The following is a 9,566-nucleotide window of genomic DNA, read 5'->3' as shown; positions in this document are numbered from 1 at the left end:
CTGATGACTAAGTATTCAAATATCTGAGCCTGTGGCAAACCACACTTAGTCAAACTGCTACAGGACCTATGTGGTACAGGGCAAGAACCAGCTCCAAAGAACCTGTCCTTCGGCCTCCATGTGGGTGTTGTGACATACGCCCATAATCTCTGGTGCTCAAGAGCACTCACACACCACACACACACACACACTAAGGTTAATATAAATTTAAATTTAGTTTAAAATTTTAATAAGAAAGGCAATGAACAGGAACAAAGTATGATAATATGTGTGTGTGAAAATGCCAGCCGTAGTTCAGTCAATAAAGTGTGTATCACAAAAGCTTAAGACGCTAATTCTATCCTCAATGCTTGGTATTGTGGTTTGAGTCTATAATCCCAGCGTGGGAGACCGGAGCAAGAGGATCTCTGGAGCTCATTGGCTGACTAACATAACCTAATGGGTGAGAGGTCCCAGTGAATGAAGTTGTCTCAAAACAGGGTAGACAGGTGGCTTCGGAGGAAAGACACCGAGGCTGACCTCAGGCCTTCACAGGTGTACGCAGGAATAAGCATATATATGGAGGAAGGGGGTGCTATAATGAAACTCATTACTTCGTGTGCTAACTTCAAATTTAAAACATATGTATAAAGTCCAGGGGTATGGTGATGAACGCCTTTAATCACTTGGGAGGCAGAGACAGACGGATCTCTGTGAATTCGTGGCCAGCCTGGTCTACAAACACAGTGAGTGGAGGGTTAACCTTACAGCTTTTCCACTAAATTTCCAGGAGGTTGAGATTTGCTATTTGGTCAGGACTGATACATTGTCAGGACTCAACTACAAATCACATGAAAGTGCGAGGTTTAGAAAGAAGGGACGCTTTGAGACACCCTCGCAGTGCCTGGGGAACTTGAGTCCAGAGCAGGGACCCTTGGGTGCTGCGGATGCTCCTCCCTCGATCTTCCCACAGCTCCGCCCACAGCGCGCAACGCTAGCGGGGCGTGCCCTGGGGGCAATCCCGGACCTCGCCGGGCGGGGCGGGGCCGGGCCGGGCGGAGTCGACGTTCAGTCCAGGGCTTGGCTCACCTCATTCACCAGGGACGGAAGTGTCAGCCCAGCACTCCCCCGGGTACCAGGGACTAGCAGCCAGGCCTCGCCCCACTGGGCGATCAGGCCTTGGCAAGCTCCTGCGCCAGAGGCGTCATGAAGCGTGCAGGAACTCTGCGCCTGCTTTCGGATCTGAGCAACTTCAGCGGCGCGGCCCGGCTCCGCGAGTTGTTGGCGGGGGACCCAGCCGTCCTAGTCCGCTGCAGCCCTGACGGCCGTCACTTGATGCTGTTAAGACCCCCCGGATCGCCCGCCCCGCAACTTCTAGTGGCTGTGAGTGGGCCGGGCCTGCCGCTGGAGCGTGCCTGGCCGGAGGGCGACCCCTCGCCGCTGGACGTCTTTTTCGTGCCGTGGCTGGCGCGACCGGCGCTGATCTTGGTATGGGAGAGTGGCCTAGCAGAGGTGTGGGGCGTGGGCATGGAGCCTGGATGGAAGCTACTTCAGAGCACTGAGTTATGTCCGGATGCTGGAGCCCGCGTGATGGCTGTAGCAGCAACCCGAGGTCGCCTAGTTTGGTGCGAGGAGCGTCAGCCCGGCGTTGAGGACCAACCAGGACAGCTTTCAATGGCCTTCAGCCACTATGTGTGCTTCAAAACCCTGGAAACCAGCGGGGAGGCTGGAACCAAACTAGGCTGCACCCACATCCTGCTACACCATTGCCCCTCTTTTGGACTGATAGCGTCGCGCAAGGACCTCTTCCTGGTGCCTACTACCAACACTTGGCCTGGTGTGGCCCATGTTCTGCTCATCTGGAGCCCAAGCAAGGGGAAAGTGATAGTTGCTGCGCCATCTCTTGGTCTTTCTCACAGTAAAAGCCTGAATCCCAAACAAGGGGATACTTGGGACTTTCGGACCCTGCTGCGTGGCCTTCCTGGATTCCTGTCCCCTAGGGAGCCACTGGCTGTGCATACTTGGGCCCCATCTTCGCAGGGCCTGTTAATGCTTGACTTGAGCGGTAAGGTGAGTCTAGTGCAGTGCCATGGTGGTACTCGACTGGTGGGAATCCTGCAGGAGGCCCCTGTAGGCCTAGAAGGATCTGCTGCCCTGGGAACGTTTCATGGCACTTTAGCCTGCGTCCTGGGCTCCACCTTGCAACTACTGGACATGAGCAGTGGGCAGCTGCTGGAAAGGAAGGTTCTTAGTACAGACAGAGTACATCTGCTGGAACCTCCAGCCCCTGGCATGAAGAACGAGGAAGAGTTGGAGACCCGAGGAGCTCTCCGCTTGCTTTCAGCCTTAGGTCTCTTTTGTGTGTGTTGGGAAACTCCTCAAGGCCTTGAACAGCCCTCAGACAAAGATCTGGTGTTTGAGGAGGCCTGTGGGTACTACCAGCGTCGGAGTCTTCGAGGTACCCAGCTGACCCCAGAAGAACTGAGACACAACACCATGTTTCGGGCACCTCAGGCCTTGGCCTCCATCCTGCAGGGCCACCTGCCCCCATCTACACTATTGACTACTCTGAGGGCTGAGCTTCGAGATTATCGGAGTATAGAACAGCTCAAGGCCCAGCTGGTGGCTGGCGACGATGAGGAGGCTGGCTGGACTGAGTTAGCGGAGCACGAGGTGGCCCGACTGCTCAGAACCCAGTTGACAGGAGACCAGCTGGCCCAATTCAACACCATTTTCCAAGCCCTTCCTACAGCAGCTTGGAGTGCCACCCTCCAGGCCCTGCAGCTCCAGCCAGATAGGAGTGGCAGGCTGAGGACCCAGGCGCCCCCAGATGTGTGGAAGAAGGTACTAAGGGCTCCAGCAGCTGGAAAGGAACACCCCAATGGAATACTGCCACCCTTTGAACTCCTGTGTCAGTGCCTAGGCCAGCTAGAGCCTCAGTGGCTCCCCCCATTTGTGAAACTGGCACAGCAACAGAGCGGTCCAGGCTGGGGTGCTGAAGGCCCCAGTCTGCCGCTTTATCGCCGAGCCCTGGCAGCGCTGGGTGAGGAAGGGAAGAGACCTGAGGCTCTAGAACTCGAGCTGCTTCTGGGCAGTGGGCGCCCAAAAGCCGTGCTACAAGCCATAAGGCAGCTGATAAAGAAAGAACTGTGGGAACGGGCCCTGGAGGCCGGCCTGGCCGTGGACTCCTCCAGCCCCCTGCTTCGAAGTGAGATCTTTAAGCTGCTGCTGGCAGAGTTTGCCCAGCACCGCCGCCTTGACGCACACCTCCCTCTCCTCTGTCGCCTGTGCCCACCGGATGTGGCTCCAGACGAGCTCCTGCTTCTATTGCGGACACATCTCCCAGAAGATGTGGGAACCACTCCTTTCCCTGGACCTGGGGCGGAGCCCCCTCTCACAGTGGGCTTGGTCAGAGCCCTACTAGAACAAACTGGGGCTCAAGGAAGGCCCTCTGGCCCAGTTCAAACCACCTATGAGGACATCCTATGGGATCCAGGCACCCCACCCCCGACTCCACCTCGTGAACCTATTGCAACTCTCCAGGCATCAGACCTCCCAGGACAGGAAGCCTGGGTGCCTTCTGGACAGGGGCTCGGTGCAGCTAACACAGGAGTTCATTTGTAGTGCACAGAGGTGTGCAGGGAAGGGTACCTAGGCTTGGAAGGCACAAAGGTGGGACTTGTGTGTGCAATACAGTCTGCTATGGAAGGATTTTTAAAATATATGCAAATGCCAAAAATATTCACAGGGTTGTTTGTTTTTGTGCGTGTTAGTTTTGAACAGCTAAGGGTTGTAGCTTATAGAGGGAATGGTTGAACCTGGATCTCTTGCATAAATCAGCCACTTCAGGTCATGAAGACAATAGTCATGAGTGTTCCCTATGTGCTAGGAAACCTGTTGATCTTTATAGAATCCCTCCTTTAATGCTTCTCATAACTTCCCTGGTGAAGTAGTAATGTCTCCATTTTCCAGAGGGAAGAAATAGCTGGCGAGAAAGATTAAAGAGCTTGGCCAAGTTTATTACCTAGAACACAGAGGCTTTAACATGTGAGCCATCTCACTCCATAGCCCAGCACTGCCTGCCCATTTGGACCTGCAAAGCTTCTTACCTTGTGCTGGCTTCTCTGGGACTTCAAGGAGAGGATTCCACAGAACTGCAGCATTCTTTGCCTGGGTCTCTTCTGCCCTTGGGTGAAAGGCCCATGATCGTGGTGAGCCCATGCTTACTTCCCCCAGATATTCTTTTTTTTAAATGGATTTATTTTTCATTTAGGTACATTGCTGTTTTGCCTGCATGTATGTCTGTATAAGGGTGTGGGATCCCCTGGAACTGGAGTTACAGTTATGAGCTGCCATGTGGGTGCTGGGAATTGAATCCAGGTCCTCTGGGAGAGCAGCCAGTGCTCTTAACTACTGAGCCATCTCTCCAGCCCCTCCCCCAGGTATTCTTTTTTGTTGTTGTTTTGTTTTTTGTTTTTCGAGACAGGGTTTCTCTGTATAGCCCTGGCTGTCCTGGAACTCACTCTATAGACCAGGCTGGCCTTGAACTCAGAAATCCCCTGCCTCTGCCTCCCAAGAGCTGGGATTACAGGCATATGCCACCACCACCCAGCAGAATGGACCCATTCTTATAGTAGAATTTTCTGGGGGTTTGTTACATCCCTTGTTTCCGATTAACCACAGGGTGTTTCTCCACCCTCTGCAACCTGTTCTAGCTCCCAAATGGTAGACATAGAGACCTAATATTTTTATTAACAAGCTGCAAGCCCTAAACTGGGCCGGTTCTGAGCTATTCTAACCCTCTAAGAGATCTATATCCCAACCACAGGCCTTGTGTTACTTGTACTTAGTGTCCACTTGGCTCGCTCTACTGTAGCTGTCTGTCTCCTGGAGAACTCACTCCCTTAGTGACATTCATCCTGACTCCTCCTGGACCCTCTACCTCATGGCCACCTCTTAGACCCTTCCTTCCTCGAGGTCCCTGCCTCCCCAGGACACACACCCCTACAGCCAAATCAGTAGTCCTTCTCTATTCTCTTCTGCCCAGATAATTGGCTGATCAGCTCTTTATTGACCAATCAGAAGGTACTGGAGAAGGATGTTTACAAAATACTGAGACAGGTGATGCTTCATAAAAATAGCAATACCAAATTCTGGCCTGTACTCAACTCTTTGCCAGTATAGAAATCAGCATTTGAATAATACAAAGACAACTTTACATAGTGCACAAAAAGAGTATCCTGGGACTGGAGAGATGTCAGAGGGACTCAGCAGTTAAGATCACTGCTCTTCTAAAGGTCCTTGGCTCAAAACTATCTGTAATGGGATCTGATGGCCTCTTCTGGTGTTTCTGAAGACAGATACAGTATACTCATACATAAATCTTAAAAAAAAAAAAAAAAAAAAAAGATTATCCCTGTTATCCCCGTGGTCTCCCTGCCAGCTCATGGTTTAGATTAGGACCCAGATGCTAGGACTCATCCCCGGTACCAACTAGTCCGTGTCCAACTTTGTCCTCAGAACCTACAGCTCTGATCCTGTTCATCCTCACTCTGGGCCTAAATTAGACTTAGGTTCCCAGTGGTCTAGAGACCATTCCTCAGCCTCTCAGTTCCTCAGAGCTTCTGAGGCAAGCCCACAGATACTTGGTGTTAGTTCCTCAGTCTTATGGAGATCCCACGGCAGCTAGCTCATGTGCATGGCCTGCTGGAAATACTTTCTTAGCCTCAGTACAATCTTAGGATTACACTTCGGTCTCATCCAAGGCTGGGATGGCTCTTGTCCTGACCTGACTATCTACCAAGGCCTAGAATCAAGCTACTGGACTTTACACTGCTTTTCCCGGAACTAGGAACAGTTCCCTTGGTTTCTATACCAGACCTTTCCATTATATCTCCTCAGTGGAAAGTTCTTTCCTGCTTGTAATACTGTTGAGTTATAATCTTCTTCAAGTCTTTGGGTTTGGCTCTGTGCCTAGAAAAGAAAGAATTATACTTGTTGGCCCTAAGGAACATACAGGCCATCTTTTTGCTTAGACTTGTATGACTTGAAATCCTTTGGGGCTACCCATTACTGAGGTTTTTATGTATGTGGCTTTTTTGTATGTATGAGGTTTTGAAGGTAGTAGGCAGACTTAGATGTGACTTTTTACCTCCTTTTTGTTTGCTTTTGGGTTTCAGATTTGGGTTGTTTGTTTTGTTTTTTTAAAGATTTATTTTATGTATGTGAGTACACTGTTGCTGTCTTCAGACACACCAGAAAAGAGTAGCAGATCCCATTACCAATGGTTGTGTGTGTGTGTGTGTGTGTGTGTGTATACACTACATGTATGCAAATGTCCTCTCAGAGGTGGGAAGAACATCTGAGATTCCCTGGAACTGAAGTTAGAATAGACTGTGAGCCACTAGACGTGGATACTAGAAACCCTAGAAATCCTAGAAACCCAACTCAAGTTCTCTGCAAGAGCAGCGACAATCTTAGCCACTGAGTTATCTCCTCCTTTGTAGCCCAAGCTGGCCTGGAACTCCTTACTAGTCCTAGAGGACACAGGACTTCAGTCTCTGCAGGCAGGAGCCACCATACTGAGTTTCACTATCTTCTTAGGCACTGGCTCCTCCTGGTGGGCATCTCTTGTCACTGCCAGCTTCACCCATCAAATGTTCCGGAACAGGGGTTTCTAGAGGCCAAGAGAAAAGAAGGAAGAGAGGATGCCAGGAGAAAACTCAGGAAACAGAGTCACGGCAAGAGATTGGGATTTTGGGGAGTTTCCTGGGATTGAACGGGGAGGAAAAGGAACCTGAGCCATGAGAGGTCCCTTCAGATTGAAAGAGGGAAGGGAGTCGCCCACAGCTGTTTCCTAAAAGGAAAAGGTCGTATTGTGTGTGAATTTAAATACTAGAATGCCAGGCTTTATTTCTAAAATGAATATAGTCTCATTTTTACACACAAAGTGTGAAATAGAGGTGGACCTGCTTCTAATAAAAAACAAACAAACAAACAACAACAGCAACAACAGTAACAAAACCTTTAGCAGTGAAAATACTGTGATGGCAATCCCAGAACTTTGGAGGCAGGAGGATCAGAATTTTGAGGTTGTCTTCAGTTACACAACAAATTCAAGGTCAGCCTGGGCTATATGAGACCCTTTCTCAAAAGAAAATAAATATGAGAAAAAGCCACCCCATCTTAGAGTTCCTGGACAGCCAGAGCTGTTACACAGAGAAACCCTGTTTGAGGACACCGATTGATTGATTAATTAATTGATTGATTGATTGAGTGAGTGAGTGAGTGATTGATTGATTGATTAAAATGAAATTAAAGTAGCTGTGATTTTCTATGCCAAAATTCAGGGACTCTCCAAGAATGGGGTTCACCACTAAATTGAATCATACAAGGTAGAGATACAGTCCAGTGGCTGAGTATGTGCTCGGTATGATACCACCACCAAAAAAATTTAAAAAAAAATTTTTTTTGAAAATGTCACCAGGAGCCGGGTGGTGGAGGCACATGCCTGTAATCTCAGCACTTGGGAGGCAGAGGCAGGTGGATTTCTGAGTTTGAGGCCAGCCTGGTCTACAGAGTGAGTTCCAGGACAGCCAGGGCTACACAGAGAAACCCTGTCTGGAAAAAAACAAATCCAAAAAGAAAAAAAAAGAAAAAGAAAAGGTCACCAGGAACCTTCTTGGAGATAGAGTTTGTGAGTTCCATACCATACAAACTTTCAGAATATGGTCTTATTTAAAATAAGTCTCCTTGAAGAGGGGATTAAGGATCTCAAGGGGAGATTATCCTAGATTAAGATGATCCCTAAATCTAATAATAGCCCTTATAAACCTGAAGAGGAGGATATTCGAAGGAGGCTGTGCCGACACAGGCTAGCCTGGACTGATGGGTTGAACCCCAGCACTCAGCAGGCTGAGGAAGGAAGATTGTTGAGAGTTCCAGGACACCTTAGACTATATTATGAGTTATATATGAATATATCTTGGGCTACAGTGTAAGATCATGTCTTAAAATACAGGGGCTGTGGGTGGGGTGGGGGTGGGGGGCTGGAGAGACGGCTCAGCACCTAAGAACAAAGGCTGTGCTTCCAGAGGACCTAAGTTCAATTCCCAACACCTAGATTGTGCCTCACAGACACCCACAATGGAATCCGATGTCCTCTTCTGTCATGCAGGCACACGTGCAAATAAAGCAATCATATACATAACTAAATAACTGTTTTTTAAAAAGTTTAAAGAAAAGCTTAGGGGCTGGAGAGATGGCTCAGTGGTTAAGAGCTGACTGCTCTTCTGAGGTCCTGAGTTCAAATCCCAGCAACCACATGGTGGCTCACAACCTGTAATGAGATCTGATGTCCTCTTCTGGTGTGTCTGAAGACAGCCATGGTGTACTTACATATAATAAATAAATAAATCTTTTAAAAAGAAAAGAAAAGTTTAAAAACAAACAAACACAGCCAGGGATATACAGAGAAACCCTGTATCAAAAAAAAACAAAAGCAAACAAGCAAACAAACAAACGGGGCCTAGGAGATAGGTCTGTGGGTAAAGATAAATGCTTTCTAAGCCTGATGGGCAGTTTGCTCCCAGAACCCACATGCTGAAAGAAGAGAACTGACTTCATAAAGTTGTTCTTTTATTTCTATATACACATCACAGCAGATGCACACACACACACACACACACACACACACACACACACAGAATAAATGGAAATGCAATATAACAGGCAAAATCAAAATACAAAACAAGGCCCACCAAGGGTTTCTGGTTGGCACTAGAAACCAGGAGAGTGTTGAGTGACGAATTCTCCCTGGATGCCTGCCTAAGAAGCTGGCCCTGTTGACAGCTTCAGTTTTGGACTCCCAGTCTTCAGAACTGTGGGTGTGTGATGGGGACTTAGTTGAGTGACAGGGCACTTGCCTAGCATGCTCAGGTCCTCAGGTTTAGTTCCTAACAAGGCAAAGCTACAAGGATTAAACTTCTCCTATAATATGTCAGCAAACTCATGATAATTTGTATGTCAGCTCTATCACAGATGGAGACTATATACATATTTTTTAGATTTATTTCTTTATTATATGTAAGTACATTGTAGCTGTCTTCAGACACACCAGAAGAGGATGCGTCAGATCTTGTTATAGATGGTTGTGAGCTACCATGTGGTTGCTGGGAATTGAACTCAGGACCTTTGGAAGAGCAGTCAGTGTTCTTAACCACTGAGCCATCTCTCCAGCCCTATATTTTTTAGGCCACATTTACAACAAAGAGCTGAGACTCCCATGTGGTCTCTTACCAGACATAGGATGAAGTTAAGCTTTAGGCTTAACTTGAACTTCCAGACAGAGCTGCTATGCTTGCCCAGAGTCAATAGTGCTGCCCAGGATCCAAAGCTCTGGGTTCAATTGATCCCACATGGAGCAAGTTCTCCATGCACTGAAGAACCTTCTTCAAAGCTTGTAGAAACTATATGTGGTGATGTATTTCTTTAATCTCAGTCAGAACTGAAAGACAGAGGCAGGCAGATCTCTCCATATTCCAGGCCAGCCTGGTCTACATAGTGAGTTTCAGTGCATTCAGAGCTAC

The 9,566-nt window shown here is 48.4% G+C and overlaps 1 protein-coding gene across 1 annotated transcript; it reads left to right on the top strand.

The window, feature by feature from the left end:
• Positions 1–1,037: 1,037 nt before the first annotated feature.
• Hps6 (HPS6 biogenesis of lysosomal organelles complex 2 subunit 3) lies at positions 1,038–3,720 on the top strand. Its single transcript, XM_052184757.1, has one exon. It carries the CDS (start codon positions 1,186–1,188, stop codon positions 3,601–3,603), a length of 2,418 nt encoding a protein of 805 aa, XP_052040717.1. The 5' UTR covers positions 1,038–1,185; the 3' UTR covers positions 3,604–3,720.
• The last annotated feature ends 5,846 nt before the right edge of the window (positions 3,721–9,566 follow it).

The sequence above is a fragment of the Apodemus sylvaticus genome, chromosome 1 (assembly GCF_947179515.1).
Source record: "Apodemus sylvaticus chromosome 1, mApoSyl1.1, whole genome shotgun sequence".
Lineage (NCBI taxonomy): Eukaryota > Metazoa > Chordata > Mammalia > Rodentia > Muridae > Apodemus > Apodemus sylvaticus.
Note: the sequence above shows the minus strand (reverse complement) of the source record. Positions and strands in the feature narration are given on the sequence as shown.

Bases quoted from the DNA above. Each gene is read 5' to 3' on its own strand.
- Hps6 (XM_052184757.1), top strand. From the start codon at position 1,186: ATGAAGCGTGCAGGAACTCTGCGCCTGCTTTCGGATCTGAGCAACTTC.